The 26,820-nt window shown below is 25.9% G+C and overlaps 4 protein-coding genes across 13 annotated transcripts in view; 2 read left to right on the top strand and 2 right to left on the bottom strand.

Moving 5' to 3' along the window:
- The first annotated feature begins 257 nt into the window (after positions 1-257).
- LOC103576841 (uncharacterized) lies at positions 258-1,315 on the top strand. Its single transcript, XM_008557237.1, has 3 exons — positions 258-678; positions 759-990; positions 1,079-1,315. Exons 1-3 carry the CDS (start codon positions 419-421, stop codon positions 1,193-1,195), a joined length of 609 nt encoding a protein of 202 aa, XP_008555459.1. The 5' UTR covers positions 258-418; the 3' UTR covers positions 1,196-1,315.
- A 104-nt stretch (positions 1,316-1,419) lies between these two features.
- LOC103576919 (intraflagellar transport protein 81 homolog) lies at positions 1,420-6,148 on the bottom strand. Its single transcript, XM_053740450.1, has 10 exons — positions 6,044-6,148; positions 5,823-5,965; positions 5,652-5,763; positions 5,451-5,567; positions 4,857-5,069; positions 4,036-4,786; positions 2,011-2,159; positions 1,850-1,924; positions 1,596-1,759; positions 1,420-1,516 (listed from the first exon to the last, which is right to left on the bottom strand). The coding sequence occupies exons 1-10, from the start codon at positions 6,146-6,148 to the stop codon at positions 1,420-1,422; spliced, it is 1,926 nt and encodes a 641-aa protein (XP_053596425.1).
- A 746-nt stretch (positions 6,149-6,894) lies between these two features.
- Positions 6,895-9,557, bottom strand: LOC103576843 (solute carrier family 66 member 2). 4 transcript variants are annotated; one of them, XM_008557240.3, is made up of 5 exons: positions 9,494-9,557; positions 8,726-8,909; positions 8,270-8,406; positions 7,428-7,644; positions 6,895-7,162 (listed from the first exon to the last, which is right to left on the bottom strand). In XM_008557240.3, the coding sequence occupies exons 2-5, from the start codon at positions 8,890-8,892 to the stop codon at positions 6,976-6,978; spliced, it is 708 nt and encodes a 235-aa protein (XP_008555462.1). In that variant the 5' UTR covers positions 8,893-8,909; positions 9,494-9,557; the 3' UTR covers positions 6,895-6,975. The 4 variants fall into 4 exon arrangements, with proteins under 4 accessions (XP_008555462.1, XP_008555461.1, XP_008555465.1 ...); XM_008557239.2 differs by lacking the exon at positions 9,494-9,557 and adding an exon at positions 9,046-9,100; XM_008557243.2 differs by lacking the exon at positions 9,494-9,557 and having other exon boundaries at positions 7,428-7,611; positions 8,726-9,094.
- A 688-nt stretch (positions 9,558-10,245) lies between these two features.
- The window catches only part of LOC103576844 (nuclear receptor coactivator 2), a 54,926-nt gene continuing 38,351 nt past the window's right edge, over positions 10,246-26,820 (top strand). For 4 of the 7 annotated variants that reach the window (XM_008557244.2, XM_008557248.2, XM_008557249.2 and 1 more), the window contains exons 1-4: positions 17,186-17,283; positions 17,933-18,261; positions 19,408-19,859; positions 20,030-20,407. The gene's annotated coding sequence lies outside the window, so the exon portion shown is untranslated. Of the gene's footprint in view, positions 10,841-17,185; positions 17,502-17,521; positions 17,639-17,932; positions 18,262-19,407; positions 19,860-20,029; positions 20,408-26,820 lie in introns of those variants that run through there. The other 3 variants (XM_008557245.3, XM_008557246.3, XM_008557247.3) reach the window with 3 other exon arrangements.

Here is a 26,820-nt window from a genome sequence, read left to right on the forward strand (position 1 = left end):
TCAAAATTGAAATTTAATAATTTTATTAAAATTTGTTTGTGGGTGCATTCTCATGAATTAATTTTTAATTTCTTTCCTGCTCAGAGTTGAGTTGAAATTATTTAAAATAATTTTTGATTATTCAAATAACTAATTAATTACTTATCTTATTCAGATCAGTATAAAAAAATAAAATGTTCAAAATAGTAGATTTAAATTTACCGCCGAATTGTGTTTATTTAAACCAGCTGATTTCTCCTTCCAACCTATACCACGTGCATATATTCCTGCATCATCATGAGCTCCTGATATATTTTCTTGTGTTTCATCAAATGTTTTGTGAATAATTATATTTTAAAAAACAGCAACATTAACTAAACAAATAAAAAGTTACAGAAGTAAAATAAAACTTCAAATAAAAGCAGTAAGAAAAAAAAAAATGAATTTACCAAGCGACGATGTTTTTGGCTTTACTCAGCAAACGGCGATGATACTTGAGGGTTTTAATGCCGGTCACTTGATACCAGAGTTCAAAAAACGTAATATATCAACATCCGTATTGTCTGAATTAACAAAAGATGATTTTATCACTCTGGGAGCTAGTGAAGAACTTGCTGATAATATTGTTGAAGAAATAGGTCCTAAATTACGTAAATCTAAGGCTCCACTTACTGATTTGTTTGACGATCCATCAAACCAGTAAGTAAAATAATTAACAACACCAACAATTAATTCTGTTATGAATAATAATAATTTATTTAAATTTAAAAAATTTACAGATTAGAAAAAATAACTGAAATAATTAAAAATTCCCATCAACAACTAGGATTTTTACAAGCATTCATGAATTACAACCGCGTCAAATTGTCTAAAGAATCTGATGATTTTGTTATTGACCTGAACAAAAACACACGAGCTAGCCAGGCACTTTGTTTGGTAACTAAATGTGCTATTGACCAAATTAATAATCTTCAATTAGATCTACATCAATTATTAACATCAATGAAAGGAGTAATTATTTTTTATTTACTTATTTAATGCAAATATAAATTATATGTTCATGGTAATAATTAATCAATGTATTAATTTCGTTTTATAGGCCGATACAACTAAAACCCAATCACGTAAATACAAATTTATCAGTGGAATTGGTTTATCCATCTGTTTAATTGGGTCTTCAATATTTGTGATTAATATTCTTAAGAAATCTACGTAAATATTTAATAATGTCTTATTTATCTTATATATATTTATATTTATAGCCACAAATGTTATTTGTCAAGTATTTTCCAAAGTTTGTATTTTTATAAAGAGACAAATTAATAAATAAAATAGTTTATTTACGAGTCATAATTATTCGATACTTTTATAATAATTTTCTGTCTACCCTTGGCAGTAGTTTTTAATTAAATTTTATTTTTTATCAATATTATTAGTTATTTATTCCAAAATTAATGTTTCAGTTCCATCTTTACGCAGGACAATGCCGTCACGTCGTTTATTTTCAGCATAATTATCAATTTTAGATTTAAAAATTCTAAAAGAAAAATTTATTTTATTTTTTTTGTAGTAAAAAAAAAAAAAAAAAACATTTGTCAAAAAAAAAAGTTACTTACGCAATAAGATTTGTCCATTGATGAGTTTGACTTACGCTCTGCTTAACTAACTCTTTTAAAGTATTTTCTTTCTCTTTTAACAATTTATATTTTTTTTCTTCGGCAATTATCGACTCGCTCAGTTTCTCTTGAAGTGATTTTTCATTGCCAGGGTTTGAATAAAACTACAATAAAAATAATAAAATATAATCAAACCTAAAATATTCGTAAATTTTTTTTTCATCTAAGAAGTAATAATTAAAATTTACTCGAACTTCATTTTGAATATTTTTTTGTATTTTTTTCATTTTCAATATTTTTCCTTCCAGCTCCTTAATTTCTTGAGTATTCTATAAAATAAATAACAATTACAATAAATATTTAAACAAATTACAGCAAAATATTTTTTTACTACAATATAAAAGAGCATACGAACATTTTCAATAAGTTTTCTTGTAATTTCAACGTCGTTCATCAAATTAGATATCGCATTCTGTGTACTCGATGCAATTGAATCATAGCTGCGTTTCGCGCGTTCATATTTATCCTCAACGTCATAATTTTTTTGTCGCAATGGCTTTAAATCTTCAAACAAAATTATTAATGTCAATTAGCTAATATTTTTTTCATACATTAACTATGTAATTAAATTTCTTTACGATCACTTTACAATAAAATTTTTAATGCGCAGTATTAAAAATTTTAATTGAAATTAAAAATTAATTACTTGAAGTCATTAACAAGTTCAAGTCAGTAAAAATATATAATTTTTGCACCCTAATGAATATAAATATTGACACAAATTATTTTAATAAAATTATTAAATTTCAATTTTGAAATTTCGCGCTAAATTAGTGCCACTGCGCAGCGCTGTGTTCAACGTTCAAATTTTTGCTAAAGTGGGGGGAGACAGTCGAATGAATCGCAAAATCGATTACTTTGTAATCAACTGACGGATCGATAGCGACAGTCAGTATCATCGACAACTTCACTTGTAGTTCAGATCCTTCTCTAAGTTTGAATTGAAACAGTATCGCAGTGGCGTCGTGTAATTATCCATAAAATTTGTTGCTCAGTTATTGTTTAATTAAATTGTGCAGTATTTGTAAAATTTAAACTGTGCAAAGTGTCTATGGTGTAGTTGAGTGTTGAGTGTTCGGTGTTAGTGAAAAGTGTTGCTGATGGCTGATGCTGATATCTTTCAAGTTCCTGATCAAACTCATCTGGCATCGTCTGGTGGGGAAATAGCAGTTAAGTGACGTTTTTTTTAGCTGAAATACATTTGGAGCAATTTAATTCAAATCTCAAAGTGTATTAGGAAACCCTTCTGCACATTATTTCTCCGCCAAGGTTTGTTCAAACACTTAAGTGTTTTTTTTTAATATTGAAAATTTTTTTTAACATATTTTGCCACCATTTTATTTTGACTTATGATTTTCTAAATTTACCGCACGAGCAATAAAAATAATTAACGAATCGTTAACGAAAAATACAAAATTTAGGGCATATTTTTTAGTCAAATTAATATAATTATTCACACGAATGAATTTTAATAAAATTATCAAATTTCAATTTTGAAATTTCGCGCCGTTGGCGTTACCGCGCGTCCCTGTTGCGCGGCGCTGTAGTCAACGTTTCCATTTTTGCTAAAGTAGGGGGAGAGAGAATGAATCGCAAAGTCGATTGTTGTGTATCAACTGGCGGTCTTATAGCGACAGTCAGTATCATCAACAATGGCAGTAATAGTCTAGACCTCTTTCTACGTTTAAATTAATATAAGATTGTAGTGGCGTCGTGTAATTATCCATAAAATTTTTTGTTCAGTTATTGTTTAATTAAATTGCGCAGTGTTTTTACAATTTTAATTGTGCAAAGTGTCTGTGATTCAGTTGAGTGTTCAGTGCTTGTGTAAAGTGTTGCTGCTGGGCTGATAGCTGATGCTGTTAAGTTCCATGTTCCTGAGCAAACTCATCTGGCATCGTCTGGTGGGGAAATAGCAGTTAAGTGACGTTTTTTTAGCTGAAATACACTTGGAGCAATTTAATTCAAATCTCCAAGTGTATTAGGAAACCCTTCTGCATATTATTTCTCCGCCAAGGTTTGTTTAAACACTCAAGTGTTTTTTTTTAATATTTAAAATTTTATTCTCACATATTCTGCCACCATTTTATTTTCACTTACAATTTAAAATTTTTCTCCAGATTCTAATAATTTAATTTTCAAATATTTGAATAATTAATTAAAATAAAAAATTTCAAGTATATTTTTTAGTCCGGGTGCATTCGGAAGTGCTTTAGCCCTAGCTTTAGCCAGGTGTTGCCATATAGCGAGAGCTAGAACTAGAGCATTTCCGTATGCTCACTGTGGGAACTTTTTGAAGGTCATTAAAAAAATTAAAAATTTGAAATCCAATTAATGGTGATCGAAAATTTAACTTCAGTCATTGCATAAGAATACTTACCATTTAATAGCGATGACAATTTAGATTTCAATGTTAATAAATTACGAGTCAATTGCAAATTAATATCTCTAGCATTACTTTCATTAAAATTATCTGGTATATTGTACTCATAGTTCATCATATTAATTGTATCAATTGTTTTACTGTCAGTTAATTTTGATTCTAGGATAATATTTGTCCTGCTCAAAATACCACCTTCTGCTCTTAATTCAGCCAGTTCAGCTCTACATCGTTTATAAATTCCGCTTTTAGTTTTCAAACGCGCGACATAACGTTTCAAATCTTCACCTTTTGGTATCGAATCTTCAGTTAAATGTTTCGTTTTTGCGCGTTTATTTTCTAATTTAATACTTAATTCAGCCAAATCATTTTCATTTTTTTCCAATTTATCAAGAGTATTTCGCTTAATACCAGCAATTGCTGCCGCTTGTTGTCTGAACGGAGTTATTTTGTCACTTCCATTTTCAGTTACTTTATTTTCCGCAAGTGTTTTAATTTCCCGTATCAATACATCAAGCTGTTGACGTAATTTTATTATGTCATCCGGTCCAATGTATGGTGTCTTTGTTACATTATTCAATGCATTGACATGCAACTTCAATGCTGACAATTCTTTAGCCATTTTCTCATTATAAATCGCCGTTAGTATCATGACTTCTTCTTGTAATCTCTGTTGTAGTGATTGTGGAGTTAATTCCACATCGATTTTTTTTAAAGTTTCTAGCTTTTGTTCAGCTTTTTGTAATGATAACTAAAGGTAATGATAATTAATAATTAATAAATGATAAAATAAAGAGGAAGTTTATATCTAATTTGAATACCTGCAGTGATTCGATAGCTTTATTTTCTTGCATTCGTTGCAGTATTAATTCATGATCTCTGTCTTTTTCAATCCGTAATTCTTGAGCGATTTTTAATAAATGAGCTTGTGATGTTGTTTTAGATTTTATTTTTTCAATTCTATCGACGAGTACTTGACGTTCTTTTTCCATGGCGCGTAAATCTGATTTGAGTTCAGCTGCAGCTTCATTGCCCTTTTATTGTAATTTTTTTTTTTTTAAATAAATTTATTATTTTGTTTAATAAAAATGACAAGGAATTACTACTAGATAATTTTAATTGATTACTAATTAATTATGAACAATAATGAACTAGATTATTATAGAGATTGCAGTAAATTTTTTAATTATTTCGGGAATAAATAATTTGAATAATTCATTTTCAAAAATTTAATTATAATGAATTTTTGGAAAAATTGAAATTTCGACGATTTTTTTTACTTTCAATATAAAAAAAAGATACTAAATTTTTTTTTTATTTTTAAAATAATAATTCCAGTAAAAGAATTTGCTAAATAATTAAAAAAAATGGAATGCGTTAATAAAATTTATAATAAATTATTTAAAAATAAAAACCTTTATTCCGGCTTCGCGTTCTTTATGTACTATTTTAAATTCTTCAACAAGTTCTAAATATCTTTCATATAACGCAGATGTTTCGGATTCTTGTAAATATTCTGCTGGTACTTCAATCTATTAATTAAAAAAAAAAATAAATATAAATATACATATTTGCTAATTACTGTGTTATAAATAATAATAATAATTAAATTTTACTTTTATCAAAAATCGTGATAAATATGCGCGTTTACATGCGATATCGATATTGGTAATAAGCCATTGCAAAATAGAGTAAATTGTATCTTGATCTCCTTTCATTAATCTTTGTCTAAATAAATCATTCACATGATTAATAAATTCATTTTTACTAAAAATAAAATTGAATACCTAAATAATGAAAAGTCTTTATTTGTTTGATACTTGAGTATTTTAAGTATCGACAGAATACGGATCGTTGACTGCTCGACATTTTCTTCGATTATATTTATTTTCGGTGTCTCTGTTATTTTTGACAACAAATCACTCAGTAACTGTAGCCAATAAATCAATTAATTAATTAATCAAATAATTAAACACAAGACGTAGTAAAAATAAAAAATATTATTTACCTGCAATAAATCTACAGAACTAAGCGCCTTGAAAGATATCAAAGAGAAATTTTTATTCAATAATTTATTTAATTCAGTGATGATTTGTTTTAAATCTTCCCCCATTCTTACGATTTAATTTAAATTAAATTAAATTTTTTTTTTTTAATGTATTTTTTCAAGTGGTAATTATTAGTAATTACAAAACAATGTGATTATAAAAATAAACTGATACTTGCTATACAAATGTTGATACAAACGTTGCCATGGCAACTTACTACTCATAAATATAAAGTATACAGACGTACATATATTTCATATATGTAGAAAATTGATTTGAATTTAATTAAATACTGAATGTACTTAAATTTAATTTTTTGATTTCATTACTCAATATAAAATTATACATATCATATACTTTCCCTTGGGAAGTCAAATATATGCAATATATATTATTTAAAAATATATGTAATTTTTATAATTAAATTTATATGATTTATTCAAAAACATTTTCTACGGAAGTAAAAAAAAATGAAATTTTATTCAAATCAACACAATAATAAAATTTTTTATATATATTTATTAATATTAAATTTTCATACATTAAAAGTTAAAAGATAAATTTAATTTACAGTGTAAATTAATTTAAAAAATTTGTATAATTTTTATTTTTTAAATATCAACATCAAAATACATGGAAAAGTTTTTAGTTTTTGATATTATGTCGGAAGAATTGGAAATACAATATAATAAAAAGATGATAAAGTTTTCAAACTTACAATTAGAAAGATTGACATAAATTATATATATATATATATATATATATATATATATATATATATATATATATATATATATATATTTTTTTTTGGTTTTGTTTTTTAGTGAAAAAATTATTAATTAGTATTCAGTTAATTATTTAATTAATCAATTAAATAAAATCAGACTTATCGTCAGTCTGTTCGTAGCACTGGTCTTATAGGTGGGTTATTTCTGTAGATGTATACTTGTAAAAGTATTCCTAGATCAACAATTACTTGAAGTGCTCCGCATATACTAAATTGTACTGGAGCTTCGCGATGAAGGAAGTAACATGTTTTGAATGTATCACCCACAGTCCACATGGTCACCATTACTATGCTGCAATTTAAATTATATATTAATAGATATTAACATTATTGAACAGTTAGGATTAATTCAATTATTATTATACAGAATAAAGGATTTTTAGGCGCAATAAAATTTTCGTTTTCAATTCATAATGAAAAAAATTTTATATGCAAAGAAATTATTTTTTTTGTGTGTAGTTAAAGTAGTTGGTAAATTAAAAGATAGTAAGATAAAAGGAAATTATAATAATTATTGAATGTAAAGAATAAGATAATTAATTGAAGAAAGATTTTACCTCATTCCCTCGGTTGATTTGTTATCAAGATTGCGTAAAAACTGCGGCACCCCAAGCATTGCTTCAGTTAAAACTGCTAATAGGCCGACTGTCTCAACGAATATCGGGTAATCGACAAATATATACATTATAACTCCTCCGACAGCGGCGAATAGCAATACAAAGTCCAAATAAGACTGGAAGTCTGTCCATTTCCAAAAGTATTTAATGTCCAAATCTATTTGAATTAGTTTTAAATGGAAACTACATGAATACAAACAAGGATGTTATGGCAATACACAATGCAACTAAAAGGTCTAGTTAAATAATACATAATAGAGTGATAGTTTCTAGTGTAATGATTATGCAGAAATGTTAGTAACAAATTTTTATTTATTTATTCACTGAGATCCGAGATTTTTTTAACTTTTCAAGCACCACTTTGGTGGTAGATTTATTTATTCTTGAGGTTGACTAGTCTCTGATTAAAAAGTCCGATTGAAAACTTTTTAATCGGATCCGGTTAAAAGTAAAAAGTTTTCTAATTGCCTCGATAGAAAAATTTAAATTTAATTCAATCGAAAAATAATTTTTAGAAATATATACTATTTATTTCCAGTAGGATCTGATATAAATATTTCTACGACTGATATTTTTTCCAATTGGAATCCTATCGGTTTATAAGAGCGCTTCTTTGAGCTCCAATAGACTAATTGATAATTCAAATTTAAATAAAGTGTACAGTAAATTTGAATTATATATAATTTATTTGAAAAATTTTTTGTATCAGAATAATGAAGTATGTGGTACTTGTTCGTTTAAAAAATATCAGACCTCAATTAATAAATTTTTATTTAACATACCTGTGAATACTCGATCTTTTAATTTTATTATTTGATTTTTGGTATTAATGCTGACGCATAATTTAATCATAAATAACATTGTTATGTTCATTAGAATACTTTGAAACAAAAGAGGTAACTCAAAGTGTTTTCCAAACCTTGAAAAAAAAAAAATATATATATATATATGTATAATATGACATACTTTTACTAATTACTTAATTAATGTTTGATAAATATTATAAATTCAACGAAGCCTTGTATTATAATTATCTACTATTTTTTTTTAATTGTTATTTAAAAATATTCAATTTTTTTTGCACAAAATAAAAGATAAAAAATTTAAATTTAAAAGAAAAATTAGTTTTAAATTCCCAGAATTGAAAATTTTTTTTCATTTAAAATTTCAAATAGTTGATAAAATTTAGCCTACGTAGTGTTGTAAATAAATAAATACAAATAATAAAATAAATTTACCAAAATAATATCCTCAATGTATTAGCAATTAAAAGAGCTAGACAAACGTACAATGAAAATCCTTCAGCATCTTCATTTTTTTTAATTTCCCTGTATTGTGGAATGTAAGGAATTATTCCGCCAAATATTATAGCACCAGATGCAATCCAACTCGCAATGTCACTCATTCCAATATCTACTGAATCTGACATATTTACAATATTATTTAAATATAAATAAATTAATCAGTCGATAAAATAATATATTTTTTAATTATTATTTATAAACATAAATATATATTTATATTAAATGTAAAATCATTTTTTATCTCTGCAATTAACCTCTTTTTTTGACATTACTAATTACTGACTAGTTGACAATTGACACTAATTTTTTGTGGTTATGTTTACATTTGCATCTAACTATATGTTTTATACATTCAAAATATATATGTGAATCATTCTTTCTAAATTATTTAAAATAATTATTTGAACTTTATAATTATTTAAATTCCATAAAATGATATTTTTTATGTGTAATTAGAGTAGAATTTTTAAAATTTTTCATCATTAATTTAAATCGATATTTTGGGAATTTGAAATTTCGCGCGGTTTTTAAATGTTGAAATGACAGCAACCACGTGACTGACATTTATCGGTCGGTATTTTTTATTGAAAAGAAGATAATAATTAATTATTTTTTATAAATAAGTTATATAAGTAGAGATAATTATTAATACTAAGTGGATTTTATATAAAAAATTGTTTTTTATTTATACTGTGGTTATACCGTATTTACGCTTTCGCTATACCGTATTTGTACGATGATTATACTCCATTCATGATTCAGAATCGTGATTTCAGGCACTTAATATCTCATGAAATGTTCAATTATTGATCTATTGAACTAAAAATTGATTGGCGATTAGCGATCGATCCCCCAAGTCGAAATACAAACCCGCAGGAAATTTAACTTCACGAAACAGCCATTATATGGCCACTGAAGTGTTCTGAAAATGGGTCGATTTCGGGATTCCGGCCACTTATTTTCTTATGAAATGTTCAATTACTGATCTATTGGGCTAAAAATTGGTTTGCAAGTAGCAATTGATCCTAAAAGTCGAAATAAAATCGAAAAACCAGCAGGGGATTCAAAAAATTTTTCGTATGGTACCACAAAAAATAAAATACTGATTTATTTGACACAGTCTAATATATAGGGGCGGGAGGGGCATATTAACAAAGTATAAATTTCGAAAAACTTTCAATAGCATTAATCATTAATTAACTAATCTTTATTACGTTTATTTAAAAAATAAAATGAGATATTTATTAAACTTGTAGTAACCAAATGGTATCGAGTGTATTTTTGACTGATCGATTAAATTTATTAAAAAATTAATTTTGTATTGAATTGCTGGTTATTACACCAATTGCTGAAAAAAATTTTTATGACAGCAAATCACGTGCTAGTGATTTGATGTCATTAACGTTAGTAATTATCGAAGCTATTAAGTATTTCATTGATAATAGTCTGCCTGAGCAAGTCTTCGTACAAAATGGCTTCGTTTGAGTTTTTTAAATTTTGAGTATATATGCACTTTAATTTCTATATAAAACGTCTAAGGACGTAGTTTTCTTGCCTGAGTCTTTATCATTAGTTTATATGAATTCTTAATTTATAATCCTGTAACAGTGAAATCGGGTAAAAAGTATTCCATTTTACAATCCAACATGTTTATATTACCCCTGATTGCGCACTCTAAACCCAAGTGCGTATTACAAGTGTATCATTTTAGCGCACATTAAATACGTTCCGTGTTTAAGATCATTAGCAAAACTACAATTTTCTGTAGGAACATAAAATACGTTTTACAGTGTGTTGAATATATATGAAGTGCTTACCGGATTTTAATGTTATTTGAAAAGTGTGTTAATTTTCCCTATCCAAAAGTTTCTTCACCCATTTTTTAGTGAATTATATGAAAAATTTTGAATTGGGTTGACTACAAATTTGGTTTTATGGTGTGATATATTATGTTAGAATAGACAATAATTTAAAATTTGAGCTTGGTCTGAATGCCTGTAAAAATGCAACCCACTTTTCATATCTTTATACCTATATCAAAAAATCTGTGTGAGTATAATTTTGAAAAATAAAATTTAATTTACATATGACCAAAAGTTGTGAGTAGAGATGAACACTTTTTTTATTTCAAAGTGTGATTATCTAGTCTGAGCTTTTTATGATGAAATTTTATTTATATTTTAAATTTTCTCTTAAATTTTTTAAAAACTTATTTAAATGGTACGAAAAGAGTAAAATAAAATATTAAAAAAAATTTTTTTTTTAAATGTGTATGTACTAAAAATTGAATTTTACTTACAAGCAAGTTTATAAAATTTAAAAAATTGTCTAATGCTTGCTACATTCAATATCATTATAAATTTTCTTATTTTGAAAAACTAAATGTTATTAATATTCAAAAATCAAATACTAGTTTAATCAAAGCATTAAAATAATATTTAATGTTTTACATTTTTTTGTTCCTGAACAATAAGTAAGACTTCATTTTTTGTTTAAAAAAAAAAAAATACCAACACGAAATAATCATTTTCGGTCAGATCTTGATGTAGCGGGAAATATTTTCAAAATCTACACGAAAAAAAAACAAATAATAATAATTATAAATACTACCAATCATATTTTATTAAGAAAATAATTAATGTTACTGTAAATAATAATTATTTATTCTCAAATTTTTTATCGAAAAAATAATAAACATATTAGCGGTAGTTTTCAATTAACATCCATTGTTGATTCTGCCGGTATAACCTAACAGCTGATTCGTCACTCAGAAATTTAATTCCCAAACGTGTAAAACGTCAGTGATTTAATAATTTATATGTTTTGGTTATTTTATTCGTAAAATATTATTTCAAATAAAATTTGAATTTCGCGCAGGTAAGCAAAATTTTTATTCCATTTTCAAAATCCAATATTTTTTCTTTTAAAGCATCTAACTGCAATTATATCATAATTGCGTCTTATTTTAATCTTTGTGTAAATATTATTGAACATATATATATATATATATATTGATATTTGATAAGTATAAAAAATATAATATTATATTTATGATCAACATAAAAGTTTTACACAATTACTTTTTGAATTTAATTGGAAATTGAATATAAATTCAGCCAAATATTATTATTTTATATCACAGATTGCAACGAACTGCAGTATTATTATTCGAATAAGATACAAAATATCTTAAAATGAAACCAAAGTATCGATTCGTTACGATAACGGGCTTAGTCGATCAAAATAGCTGTTCTGTCAAAGGATTAACTGACGAAGAACGTTATCATGAGCTATCGCACTTGGATTTTTCTTCCTTTGACGATCACTACCATCGTAACTATCAAATTTTTATAGTTTTCCAATTCTTTATTTGAATATTTTGATAATAAGATGTAATTAGTAATAAAGTTATGGAGGATTTATTTTGATTTTGATTTTCTAGATAATATGATCGAGGTTATGAACCATCTAGGAAGCCTCGGGTATAAAATAGTTTCTCAAAATTCAAATAAAGATTATACACAAACTATTTGGTTACAGAAAGAATTTTAAAGTTCCAATAGACCTGAAGACTTGAACACTAAATGACAAAAATTATTTTATAAGATAATATTCATATCTTTTTTAAAATGACGAAAAGTATTTTTTAACATTTTGAATTGATTTTTATAAAACGGTTGTATATAATGTTCCAAATAATTTTTTATAATATTTTTCATGATACTAGCATCAAAACTCTTAAGTTAAGTGCCTCTAGAGTCGAAAGAAGCGAATTTCAGTCTAATGTCACGAATGAATATTAGCAGGCGCGTAAATTGTAAATGTCTTCAATCAGCGGCAGAAACAAACTTGTTTCGATTCTCGGGGAAAAAAAACGAATAATTTTTCTGCCCACTGACCGAAGGTTTTCGCAATTTAAACTTTGATACTTGTCATTTGTTTAATACACAGAAAAAAAGAATTTCTTGGCGTAAGATATATTTGGCATTATAAATTCAAGACTCAAACTTTCTTAGGGCTAAGTTTTATAAAAATTAGTGTCAATAATAAATACTATTTATAGTTTCTGCTTAATTATAAATTGCAAATGACAGTTTACACTTTCGCTAATAGTTGGTTTTAAATTAACTTGTTTCTGACTGGCTGCGACACTGAAACTAAGTTCCAATGCAGGTAATCATGAAAAATCTAGTGTGTAACTCAGAATGAAACACAATGTCAGACTGCGGATGATGTCAGACAATTTCCTCCTGGTCTGAAATAGTTTTGTTTCATTTCTTGTCACACAATATACTATTGCATCAAAAATCGTGGTTATCATTATACTAATTACGAAAAATTATTCTAATATACCTTGGCTGTCTAAATATTATAAAAAATATTTATTTTTTTAAAAAAAGAACGGTTGAGTAATTTCGGAGTTCAGTATGAAAAACGTTTTTGAAATATTGTTTTCTTTTCTACACAAAGTAGAAAAATGCTTACATATATATAAAAAAAAATATATATGCCGATTAAAATTTACTTTTACAAAATTTTAAAATTGAGCAATCTACCAATCAAAATCACTGTTTATTTTAATTTTCGTAACAATAATTTATAGAAATACTTAGAGAGATGAATCTTGTAATAAATAGGCAATAGCAATAATACATCTACAAGTATTTTAATTTGATAAATAAATGTAACTATTGTTTTTTAATATGTTATGAATAATTTTTTGCGTTATGTAGATTTACTTAAATCCATAATAAATGTAGATTAAATATTAATTATAAAAAATTTATTCAAATTAGAAGATGTATAGTTATTTTATTTTTCCTGTTAATTCAACTACAAATTTTAATCAGTTTAAGTTATCGTCTTAATTTATTACACGAGGAATAATATTTAAATTCCGGATTATTGAAGCCTCAGATTGAAGAACTGGCCTTTAAATACACTTTTTATAATCAGCAGATTATTTGAATTTTTCTATAACAAGGCAAGTATACAAGATGCGCATTTCATAAAAATAAACTTCACATTAAAAGCATCTAAAGCCTTTTCAAAAATACTATAGGCATACTAGTATTCGTTACTATTTCACATTTCCACTTTTATTTCGTTTATCGATCCATTTTTACGATTCACTCCCTGACAATACTTACGTCAAACTTTCTATTTATAAAAAATTTTCTAGTCATCGGGCGTTGACGTTCTTCAGCCTCTGAAACCTAATAGTTCATATACTTATTCAAATATTTTATAGAATTACTTTATTGATGAAAACTTGATTTTCAAAAGATTTAAAAAACTGACAGTAAAAGAAAATAAATTTTGAACTACGATGCCCATTAAATATCTTATTCTCCATGGGAGCCGTAGCTATGATGAGTGCTCTGTCTATGGACATGATGATAATCTCAGTGCGCTTTTGAAAAAACAATACAAAACGACTACAGCATTCTTTGGTCAAAACGAGCATCGTTTAGGTCTCAAAGGTATAGTGTCACTATTATTATTTTACTTTATGTAAATATACTTAATTTATGCATTATTAATTATTTATTATACTTCAGCGCATTCTTCAGTAGTTTTGAATTTTTTGGGCAGTCTCAACTATAAAGTTGTAAGCCAGTCTGGCTATCATAAGGGGAACACTACCGAATACATAACTTGGACTCTAGAAAAAATTAATTAGTATAATTATTGTACACATTAATCATTTAACTTATGTGTGGATTACAATTTACAAAAGTACAAAAAAAGATTTCTATAATATATCAAAAAAGAATTTAATATACAAATCAATTTATATCACGTAATGACAATTAAAAGACAAAAATAATGTTATCAGTTTGAAAAAAAAATGTATCTTTCTTAAAATTTGAGTTTTCCTTTTCCTAAAGTTTTCAAATCAATTAATCGTAGGTTGAAATCTCTGATTCAGAAAAGCGATTTGGAAAATTTGAAAAAAAATATTTTTTAATTCTTCCATAGGCTTTGAATCTTCCGAATTTACAAAAGTACTCAATTTTTTTGAATACTTTCAAAGAGTTTTAAATCACTAAAAGTTTTTCAATGTCTTCGTATACTTTGTTATTTTTATTGAGAATTCATCAGAAAGATTACAAAACATTAAAATTTTTTCTACTCACTTTTTTTAATCAGAGATATAAAAATTTATCTAATGAATGCATTTTAAATTTTATCTATGACAAGGCAAGTATACAACATGCGTCCTACATACGTAGACGTCACATTGAAAGTATCTAAAGTCCAATGAAAAATTCTCTTTACTCGCGTTAACAATTATTTCATATTTTCATTATTACTATGTTAATCGATTTACTCTAGAATTAACTTCCATGGAAATACTAGCGCTACTTTTTACTATTGTCAAAACAATATTCTAGTTACCGTCAGGTATTGTTGTTATTCAGCCGCTAAAACGTAATTATAAAATATATCTTTTTCAAAAATTATTCAATAGCTTTATGATTTTACTCTTATCATCTAAAATTTTCATTTCAGAAGTTTCAACCTACCAGTAAAAAAAAAAATAACTTTTTAGCACGATGTCTGATAAAAGGCAATACATTGTTCTCCATGGAAGCCTTTGCTTTAATGACAGCTACTTATATGGATATGATGACAATCTCAGTGCGATTTTGCAGCAGAATTATAGAAAAACTTCGTCAATTTTTAAAAACAAACATTGTTTAGGTCTCAAAGGTAATTTCTCTATATAATTATTAAAATTTTCACACAAATAAATAAATTATTTAAATTATTATTATTATTATATTTAATTCAGAGCATCCAGCATTGGTTTTAAATTTCCTGGCTACTCTCAATTATACAATCGTAAGCCAGTCTAGCCCGGGAGCCGAACAAGTAATTTGGACGCTAACAAAAATCTAATTAGCGCAATTGTTGTAGAAAATAATTACTTTACTCACTGACGAATGATGGCTTTACAATTTACGCACACAAAAGAACTTGATAATTTACGGTACTGAAGTTACCCGACGTCTAATATTTTTTTGATTCTTTTAAAATGACAAATTATGAAAAAAACAAATTTCAAAAATTTCACCTATAGCTTTTTCAATTTTCTACATGTGCATATTTTTAGTTTTTTTTTTTTTTTTTTAATTGATATTAAAAAAAAACAATTTAAAAGTTGGTAATAATTTATAATCTTGAAGTGAACAGTCAATCAAAAATTTTCGGATTTAAAAAAAAAACCAATTACAAAAAAATAAAAACTTAAAATATGCACATGTAGAAAAATAAAAAAACTATCGGCGCAATTTTTTTAAATATTTTTTTTTTTTTATAATTCATCGTTTAAAAAAAGTCAAAAAATTATTAGACGTCAGTTAACTTCAGTAACATGATAATTTATGAAAAAAAAAAAAATTTTAATATATATTTTTATATTTATGTTAATTTACATAAAATTAATTAATGTTAAAAATAAAGTTTATATTTTATAAAAAAATAATTATTTATATATCATCACGATTGTGAATGTAGCAAATATGAGACAATTTATAAATTTAAAAAAAGCGCGTACTGATTTCTCATTTAATCAAATACGCATTTATAAATTTGTACTTTACTCACATTTTAGATATGTATTCTAAAATTAAAAAATTGACAATTGTCATCTATATTGACATCCAATTATCCAGAAGTTAACACACATTAGAAAATTTATGAGTGTGAATGTAACAGATATGAGACAAATTTTAAATTACAAATAAACGGATTAAACAATTCAAAATACAAAAATAAAAAAATGCACATATTAATTTTCAAATTCTACAAATGCGCATTTTTATAATTTTGTTCGATTTACATTTAATTCGCTTATTTCGAAATTTTTTAAATTGACAATCGTCAGCTACATTCACACTCATGAAAATTTCCGTTTTCTTTTTCGTGCCAAATAAATTAAAAAAAAAAAAAAAAAAAATGCACATGTAGAAAATTGACAAAACTATATGCGCAATTATTTAAAATATTTATTTTTTATAATTTAAATTTAAAAAACTATCAGACCTCGGCTAACTTGAGTATCATCACCCATTAAATAATTTGAATTACCCGGTCATGCCAGTATACAACATCCCAATCTTTATTAAAAAAAATATCGCCAATAACCGTCGGATTTCGTTGAAATTCGACATCAGTCGTTAATATTCGTCGAGTTACGTAAAATTTCGACAGTAATCGGTTTTATCCTAAAAGGATACAGCGACGAGTTCGTAAATTGGAAGAGCTCTCATCCATCTCTGTTTTGTGTCCATGATAAACCATTTGCGCCACCTTTCGGGTTATTACATTTACCGTACACGTAATGGTTAAACCCTCGCGGACTCGCGGTTGGTTGCGTTAGTCAGTTTGTTTCGTGTATGCTCACGAGAGTTGTTGGCACTTGTTTAATGTCGCCGGGCCTATCGCCACTACAAAGTTCATCATAATTGTCCATAGTCCCCACCGTAAATATCCTTAAGAATTTATTTATTACTAAATAATATACAAATAAAGTGGTTTTAATAATAATACTATACAACAGCATTATTTAAATAATAAAACCAATCGTTATTCCATGGCCATCTCTTCCACATACAAGTGACAATCCAAGAAATGTAACCGTGTCGTGACGTCACACAGCTAATCAAGTGCACACACGTACACCAATACATTTTAAATCAAAGTGAGAGACAGTGTGCGCGCGCGCGCATACGCATGTATATTTTATGTACATATATGTATATATACATATTTAATTTTTAAAATACGAAATAACTAATAAAATAATAAATTGGCTGTGAAATAGGCTGTTGTACACGTGTAATTATTAAAGTACTTGTTTTATTTTATTTCACGGGCATTCAAACGATATTGACGTTTTTTTTTTTTTTTTTTTATCATTTTTTTTTTTTTTTACTTATTACTCTTTTTTTTATTTTCTACGTCTTAAATATATTAAAAGTAATAATAAAAGTACACAATAGAACGTTTATTATTGCTGACGTTTAAATAATAAATTAAAAAAAAAAATAAATAATAAATTTGTTTTTTTTTGCTGATGAAAAAAAAATTGAATTAAATTCATGGCCATAATGAGTTATTTTTTATTTTTAGCGGACATATTGTGTAAACGAAAAAATAATAAGTGTTAACTTGATACTTGTGTTAAGGGTAACTACTCTTACTACGTCTTTTATTGCTACCGTTTCTGTTGCTGGTTGCTGCTGATGCTGATATTAAAGAGTGAGTGAACATCTCGTGGCGCCCCGCGGTGTTTTTCGATGAGAAACTGTCCATAACCTACGCGAACCGGCAAAAAGGAGAGACTTCTGTTTAGTTGATCGCGAAATGCCATTGCAAATTTTAATCATCGAGTGACTAATTGTTTATCTGATGACAATAACTACACTCACTTTATGCGGTTTCCTGTACAAATAACAAAGGTATAATAACATGGATGTTTGTTGTGTTACATTTTTTTAAAATTTATTTATTTTATTTGCGCGTACATTTGTTTGTTTTTTCGGGGTATATATAAATGAAGGATTAATGGAGATGTAAATGGACGCATTGAAATAAATTTTCTTTTGTGCGATCGGTTTTATTCTTTGTGTCGATGGGACAATTAATTTTTTATTTAAAATAACGTCAGTTTAAATCTTTTGTATTTTCCCGCTACAACAATTTTATGATCCTAGTTAACAGACAATTTTCGAATTTTTTACGGCAGATCTGCTACAAAAAAAAAAAAAAAAAAAAAAATTGCACATGTAGAAAATTTAAAAAACTATAAGTGCAATTTCTTAAAATATTTTTTTTTCTATAATTTATCGTTTTAAAAAAAATTAAAAAATTAGGCGGCTAATAAATTTTTGGAGTATGAATGTAGCAGACATTAGACAAATTTAAAATTATTAACAACTGGAGTAAATGTTAAAAAAATAAAATTAAAAAAAAATGGGCATTTGAAATTTTTGAAATTAATAAGTGCATTTTTTATAAATACTATTTTTTAAATTATTTACTCAATTTATTTGAAATTTTGAATCTAGATAAATTGATAAAAACACAAATTTTAGTTTCAATCATTGAAACTATCGACGTATAGGTAATAAAATCTAATGTCTATATGTATGCATGTGAATGTATAAAACAGTGAAGTGTAAAAGTATAAACTGTAGTATTATATATTATACATATTGATTATTTAACTGTAAATAATTAATGCGGTCATTAAAAGTTGCATGGCCATGTAAATTATCGTATAGTTTAATATCAATAAAAAAAAAATTATAAGTAAATTAGAGGACAGGGGACATTTATTATTATTTGATAAATGATACTCATATTTTTTTGCTGGCAAAAAAACTTGTGTTTGTATCAGCGAAATTTAAAATTTACAGTTATTTCATTTTTGCACAATTGGATTATCAAAGATTAGATAAAATTACGTATATATTTATTTCATTAATTTAATCATAATTTTTGATTAGATATTAAATGATATTTAATTAAATCTTTTATTTTTGCATAATTTTTTTTATTCTTTTTTTCTTCATTATTAATATTTATAAAAAAATTTATTTCAGATAATCTTGGAAGACGGATTACTTATGAAGAATTAAAATTAATAAATAATTTATTGGAAGTGTAAAAAAAAAACGTAAATAAAATAATTAAAGATATTTTACACAAATGGATCAACGAGATACAATTCCAAACGGATGGAAATATAAACCAAGTTGTCATTGGCACCCTGATGTTGGTCTTAATAAATAAATAAATCACAATTAATAAATTTGTTGATTAATAATAATTTTAACAAACAAATTATAAAAGATAAAGGACATAAATTTAAAAAGATAAAGATAAGAGACATAGAAAAAGAGAATACGAATTTCTGTGCTAGCTAGTCGTTGAAAGTGACAGGTCTTTTTAATAATTTGTACCTGTCCATCGACGTCAATGCCACCGCCACTGCTGTCTTTGTTCCCGCATATTTGAAGATTTATAGATTTGCTTTGCGAATTTAGTCAATAAAGTAGTAAATTTTTTTAATTTTTTTTTTTTTTTTTTACTCACTGGTAATCAGTACTACCAGATATTTTTTATTATTTTAAATTTGAAGAGGTAGCAGTGCTGGTTTACATTGATGTAAAATCCGCACGCAGTCTTCATATTTTTTTTTTTTATTTTTGTAAACAAAAGTAGTCTTCCACTGTGTGGACTAACTTCCAGGAATTAACGTGATTGTTAATGATCTCTTACTTCCTCCGTACTTGTGATAGTGGTAATAATTTATATGGATTATTACATTAAAGACATTTATTGGATAACTGTGAAAATTCGTGTAAGTGTTTAAACAAAGTGACTCGTGAGTGTTTAAAAAATTTTATCGTTTAAAAAAAAATTGAGTGAAATTTAAAGCTAAAAAAGTATAATTGTCAAAGTTTTTAAATTATTGAACGATAATTGTTTTTAAAACTTGTTCAAAACGGAGGGAAATTCAAGAAAAGGATCTCATGTAGCGCTCATTCCTACTCATGAAAGGAAGAGACATACATCTGTTTTTACTACTGAAAATGCTGGGTAAATATTATTTATTTTTTTTACTACTTATTATTATTATTATTTAATTATTTACTTATGGTAATGTACGAAATTTAAAAACTTGTGGATGTCTGGCTTCTGAAAATAATTTAGACCCTCAATAATTTTTAAGTATTAAAGCTTAGCAAGCGAAAAGTAATAGATATCAGGATAAAAAAAATTACTTGATTTTGGTGTAATTCAAAGTTTAAAATAAAACAAGTTTAGAAAGACGGAACCAAATCAAGTTTAAGTTCTTTTTTTAATAAATGAAAATATTTTAAGATATGAAAACACAGTTGACTTGTTTTTGACTAAGTTGTCCTACTTAGTACCCATTTGCACCAAATAAGTCAAATTCAAGTCAACGTGACTTTTATTTGACTTAAATTTTTAAGTCCAATTTTTAAGTCCGTATTGAAGTTAAAAAAAGTAAGTGTAGTCAAAATCAAGTTAACTAAGGAAGTCCAAAAAAATCTCTGTCAAAATCAAGTTATTTTTTTGACCTGAGTAGTAACTGTCTACAGTGTTCCCTCTATAAAATTTTAAACTCGGGGCTAAAATTCTTAGAATTATATATTGTAGAGGGAGAAACTCAGTCATCTAAAAACCGGCTGATTTTCTTATTCCTAAACCATTATGATTACACCATCGCCAGGTAAATGCGGTACGGGGTGTAGTAAATTGGTCTCAGCTGCAAGGTCTAGGTGGCAAAGGTAGGACCGGAATAACAGGAATGAGTTTGATAAAATACTGATGGCTATACCTGGGGGAAACAGTTTTATAATAAGCAATTTAACTATTAAAATAAAATATTTATCAGTATGATTATCGGATTTTTTTTTATTGATTTTTATATCGAAATATCATAATTATGTTTATGGACAATTATAATTAATTTTAGATTAAAAAAAACCATAAAAAATTTTTATTAGCATTATTAGTTAATATACAATCGTAATATCACATTAAAATTGTCGCACATTAATGATTCAGTTTAATTAGTAATTAAAATCAATAAGCAATTAATAAGATAAGTATATAATGAATAAAATTTTTCATTGTTTAAGGAAGTAAAAAAATTTAATTGCTATAATATTCAAGTTTCCTAATTAAGTAAAATTATGTTTTTTATTTTACCTAATTATAATTATATTGAGTAATTAAATTAAATTACGAAATCCTTTATTTTCTATATTAAATGAATTTACAATAACGTTATTATGTAAATTTGAAAAAAATTTAAAAAGTTTTTCAATAATATTTTTATTAATAAAATTTTATTTTTAAAAATTATCACAACCAGAATGAAAATAAAAATTACATGAATTTATATATAGAGCGCAAGTTATCTTTATCATTTAATTTTAAATTCAACAAGAAAAAAAGAAAATGTAAATATTATCATCATTAGATTAGTTTATTTTCTGACAATCTTATTTGTTTTAAATTACGCGAATTAACAATAGCAAGCTTTAGGTAAAGAACGTAATAATTATGAAACAAAAAAAAATTTACCAGCTGATTTCTACCCATGTAAATCTCAATGCCCTAGAGATCACAAGGTGTGCTGGAGGTAAAGAGAACCTTGGCCTGGATCTGGATTTTTCAATTTATACGTTACAGTGTCATTGCTAATCACTAGTTTATTTTATGAAATATTTTCTACACAGAAAAAAAGATTTCTTGGTGCAAGAAAATTTTAGTTTCAATTTATGATGAAAAAAATTATGATACTGAAGTTAACCGATGTCTAATAATTTTTGGATTTTTTTAAGAGCGGCAAATTTAAAAAAAAAAAAATATTTGAAAAAATTGCACCTATAGTTTTTTTAATTTTCTACATGTGCATATTTTCAGTTCTTTTTTTTTTTTTTTTATTGATTTGTTGAAAAAAAAAATCCGAAAATTTTTAATTGTCTGTTGAGTTCAGGATTGTTTTCAAAAATTTTTGTGTTCGAAATTTTACTCAAGAAATTCTTTTTTTCAGTATAGTGTTTTATAAAATATGAAATTTGTATCAAAAAGTTACAAATTATATTTACATACTTATTAAAAATATTAAACTGCATCCAATAACATTTGCCAGAAAAATATTTTTGAACAATGACAAGTTAAACTTGTTGCGAAAAAAAAAATATATAAAAATTTTGATCGTCGTCATTTTTCGTTTAAGCTCATTATGTATATTCCTGGCTGATGATTTGTTTGTTTTCATCTTTGTAAAGCTACATATATGTTTTTTCCTTTATTTTAGAGTTTTGTTTTTCTCAAAAAGTGCATATACAAATATACCAAAGCAATAATAATATAAAATAAAACACAGATATGTTGATGAACGTATAGTGAAAGAAAGTTGAATAAGTAATGGCCAATGACTGACGGATGACCGACCGACTAACAGCCAAATCGGTAAAGATATGTGCGTATATTTTTGTGCATGCATATATATATAGATATATACATAAATATATAGATGTACACATAATACAAGAGATATTCGTCAGTAAAAGGCGACGTTGCCGTTTTATGCATTTGGTATCCTCGTAGTTTGCGAATGATGTGTAGTATAACGTAGCATGGGTAGAGTGATGTGACGACGAGTTGAGTTGTTGCGATCGAACGAGTTGCGAGTTGTGAGTTAAGTGTGAAAGAGAGAATCCACAAGAACAAACTCTTAACTTCCATTCGTCGATCTCTGCCGGCGGAAAAATAGCATAGCCATAGTATATATTATATATATATATATATATATATATATATATATATAGCATATAGTAACTCACTCTTTGCCTTGGCTTTCTTTCCATTCGGTTCTGTTCGCTTTACCGCGAGTGTTTGACCGCGTTCCATCCCCAATACATATATACATTTACACAGACACATTCTTTCAATGAAAAACTCAATGTTCACGGAGGAAAAATTTTATTGTCAATTTATTTTATTGTAAGAAAATTTTATTTACTACAAAAAATATGTATTTTTTAAATTATTTATTAGAGGTGCAAAAATTCAAATTTAGATTTACTTCTATTTTTTATATACAGAAAAAAATTTTTTCTTGCCTGAAGATACAGGCAGATAATTTTTGAGTAAAGATTACCCATAAAATTTGTTACTGTAGACATCTTGGCTGCCCAATTTCAAAACACAGTAAGTGACAAATTTTTAAAAATCAATTTATTAGAATTTTTAGTTCCAGTCTTGAGAACATGATTCAATTCATATATCAAAAATTTTATTTTTATCAGTTAGTGTATTTTGAAATTGAGCAGACGATCTAACCAGTAACTAAATTTTTACGGTTAGTAGAAATTGCGGTTTATTTACATGCTATCGAGTAGTATACTTTACAATGTGCATGAAAAAAATTTAAATACTACATGTCTTCAGTATCAAAACTTTTGGATAATTTTTACTAAAAATTTATCTGCGTGTACTGTTTTTCGCTCCAATAAAATTTCTGTTTTCAATTCATAATAGAAAAAATTCTCTTGGCGCGAGTCAAAATTTTTTGCCTTAAATTTTTTTTTTTTCTGTATATTTTTTGTCATTGAAAAATTTATTCCAAAAAAATGAACTATTTATAAAAAAAATGTTACTGCAACAAGTAAAGATTTTTATTGTAATTCTAATATATATATATATATATATATATAAATATATAATTCCAAGTTAGTCAACTGAGTAAATAGTTTCAAAGTAATGCGATAAACTATAACTATAAGAAACTATCAAAAGCTCTTCGAAGTATATATATATATATATATATATATATATATATAAAGTTAGTAAGGTTAAAAAGTTATAATTTTTTTTTAAAGTTAATTTATATCAATAGTTAAAATCATCAAGTACATTACAGGATTAATTGTAAAAATTATATACAAGTATAGTAATGTAATAGCTATTGCTACGTAACCTTATTACACATGCTCATTATTATACGCACCTGTATCTCAATGGTAAAAGACGTAACCATGATAATGTTACATCGGTTTATAGACAACCTGTTACATACAATTTGTTTCTTCTATATTAAATAGTTTTTTTTTTTACTTTTTTCTGTGATTAAAATTTAACTTCATAATTTCGTTATCTAAAAAATTAACTCGATGGTTTAATTGTTCCATTAAATGCGCAGTTAAAAAATGCTTGTGTTGTGGATTTAAAAATAATATAAATATATGTTGGTTGATAATTTTATTGAATTAGTAAATATGTTGAAGAATTTAAAATTAAAATGTTAATAATGAAAAAAATTCGTCGGTATGTGAATGAAAATATTCATACTGACGTTATATTATGAAATAATTGTTGATTTATCATTTTATATATTAAAGAATAAGTAAATAAGAAAAACTGGGTTAAATAAAAAATAATTATAATATTTTTTAAAAAATGTTATCTTTTTTATTATCGCTTATCAATTTTGATTTTAATTATTTTACGTTTATATTAATTTATTCGTATTTTTTATAATTATAAATTTAAAAACAAAAACAAAAAACTCATATTTTCAAACAATTCAAAAAATATCAAACCAATTTGTATAAATATAATTTTTTAAATAATTTGTTTAGAAAAAAAATAAATTTTTTAATTTTAAATTTAAATGAAATAAAATATTGTAATGACAAAAAATAAAAAACTCGTTATTAAATTAATAATTTGTTAAGCTATTGGAAAATAGTCGACGAAATTTCTAAAAAAAAATATTTCGTTGCGTTAGAAAAAAAAAATGAAAATGATTACAAAATAAAATTTGTCTTTAAACCGCGGTATCAGTTACCAATATCTCAATTCATTTGAAATATGTTAAGACAGTAACCTCGTTATGACGCAATTGATAATCACGTATATTGGAATTTAAAAAAAAAAAAAAATAAATTAACTACCGCATACTCATTAAAGAGTAAAAAAAAAATTAAATAAACGTGAATTGGTATACACGTCAAAAAAAAGTGCTGAAGTAAGAGTTCCAGTAGCAGATGTTCCGCTTGGTCAATTGTGAATCATGATTGTGGAATACAGATATGACTAAAGGACCACAACGTCAACTATTGTGTTATATTACATTATATGGAAGTTTAAAAGAAAATAATGGGGAAAAAAACAATAAATGAATAAATAAAAAAAGTTTAAGAGAGGGAGAGACTGATGGTGTCAGATGAAAAGTAAAGGCTGAGCGTAAGCAGGCGTGGTACCTTTGTCGACCTTGACCTCCGTCCTCGGCTGACGCTTGTTCTTCGCAGACTGGTCGATAATGTGCTGCTTTACTCTCTTCATCCCTTGCACCCCTGATAAGCCACCCCCGATACAACCCCCGTTGATCAGTGCGCCGCCGTCGCGACCCCCTTACCCTTTCCCTAGAATCCGCTGGCTGACGCGTGTGTTGTATCGATTTCGCAGCGAGTTACTCTCGTCATCCATCTAGCATCCAATCTCTTGCCTACCGCACCACCACCAGCCAACCTCACCTTTGCTCGTATCAGCTACTACTCTTCCATTTTTTTACTTACTTTTAATTTGCGTTTTAAATAAAAATATATTTTTTTACCTTATCGCTGAGTAAACAAAAATTTTAAAAAATATATAAAATTAAATTAAAGGTATTTGTGAAAATTGAATTGATATATTTTATAAATTATTTTCGTTTTTTTTTTCTGGGATGTAATTCACTACAGCTGACAATCAATTAGTATCACTTGATTAAATATATATAATATCAATTGATATTAATTAATATTGGTATACTGTTGGTATATTATTGGATAATAAAGTAAACACAAAAATATAAAATATACATATGATAAAAACGGGAAACGCCATTGTAATAAAATCGATATCTTATTTAGTGACGTTAGTTTGGACTAGTATTTGATACTTAAATTACATTTTATTGTTTAAGCTATCTGAATTAAATGTTATGTGATATTGTAACAGGTGAATTTTATTTTTACCATACCCAACATTATTTCTATATGTCTATTATTTATTTTTTAAAATAATAATGTTATCATAACAGTAGTTACCGTGTTTATTTTTTTATTATTTAATGATAGGAATTATGGGTTTCTAAGTCCGTATTGTTTTGTGTATAATTTTCTTATCAAATAATACCAAAACATATTTTTTTTCTCTAAAAATAAATGCCTGATACAAATATGTATATATTTGGATTTATAAAATATTCATTTTCATTTTTTTATTTTTTATCACAAAAGTTTACGGTAAAATAAATTTATTTTTTATGAAAACCGAGTACTTTATTGATTGATTATTTTAAAATTTCGAGCAGAAATGTAATAAGTTTTTCCAAACTCTGTGGGAATCCCAACTTATAGAGGAAAATTTTATTTTTATTTTTTACTAAAATTAGATATGGAAGTTTGTATCCAATAGATTCTTGA

Source organism: Microplitis demolitor, chromosome 7, assembly GCF_026212275.2.
Source record: "Microplitis demolitor isolate Queensland-Clemson2020A chromosome 7, iyMicDemo2.1a, whole genome shotgun sequence".
Classification (NCBI taxonomy): Eukaryota; Metazoa; Arthropoda; class Insecta; order Hymenoptera; family Braconidae; genus Microplitis; species Microplitis demolitor.

Excerpts from the sequence above, each read along its gene's own strand:
- LOC103576841 (XM_008557237.1), top strand. The coding sequence starts at position 419 with ATGAATTTACCAAGCGACGATGTTTTTGGCTTTACTCAGCAAACGGCG. Across the intron at positions 679-758 it reads TTTGACGATCCATCAAACCA|ATTAGAAAAAATAACTGAAA; the intron begins GTAAGTAAAATA and ends AAAAATTTACAG. Across the intron at positions 991-1,078 it reads TATTAACATCAATGAAAGGA|GCCGATACAACTAAAACCCA; the intron begins GTAATTATTTTT and ends TTCGTTTTATAG.
- LOC103576919 (XM_053740450.1), bottom strand. The coding sequence starts at position 6,148 with ATGGGGGAAGATTTAAAACAAATCATCACTGAATTAAATAAATTATTG. Across the intron at positions 4,787-4,856 it reads AAGCTATCGAATCACTGCAG|TTATCATTACAAAAAGCTGA; the intron begins GTATTCAAATTA and ends CATTACCTTTAG. Across the intron at positions 2,160-4,035 it reads ATTGTCATCGCTATTAAATG|ATTTAAAGCCATTGCGACAA; the intron begins GTAAGTATTCTT and ends TTTTGTTTGAAG.
- LOC103576843 (XM_008557238.2), bottom strand. The coding sequence starts at position 8,916 with ATGTCAGATTCAGTAGATATTGGAATGAGTGACATTGCGAGTTGGATT. Across the intron at positions 8,407-8,725 it reads ACATTGAGGATATTATTTTG|GTTTGGAAAACACTTTGAGT; the intron begins GTAAATTTATTT and ends TTTTTTTTCAAG. Across the intron at positions 7,163-7,427 it reads AAATCAACCGAGGGAATGAG|CATAGTAATGGTGACCATGT; the intron begins GTAAAATCTTTC and ends TTTAAATTGCAG.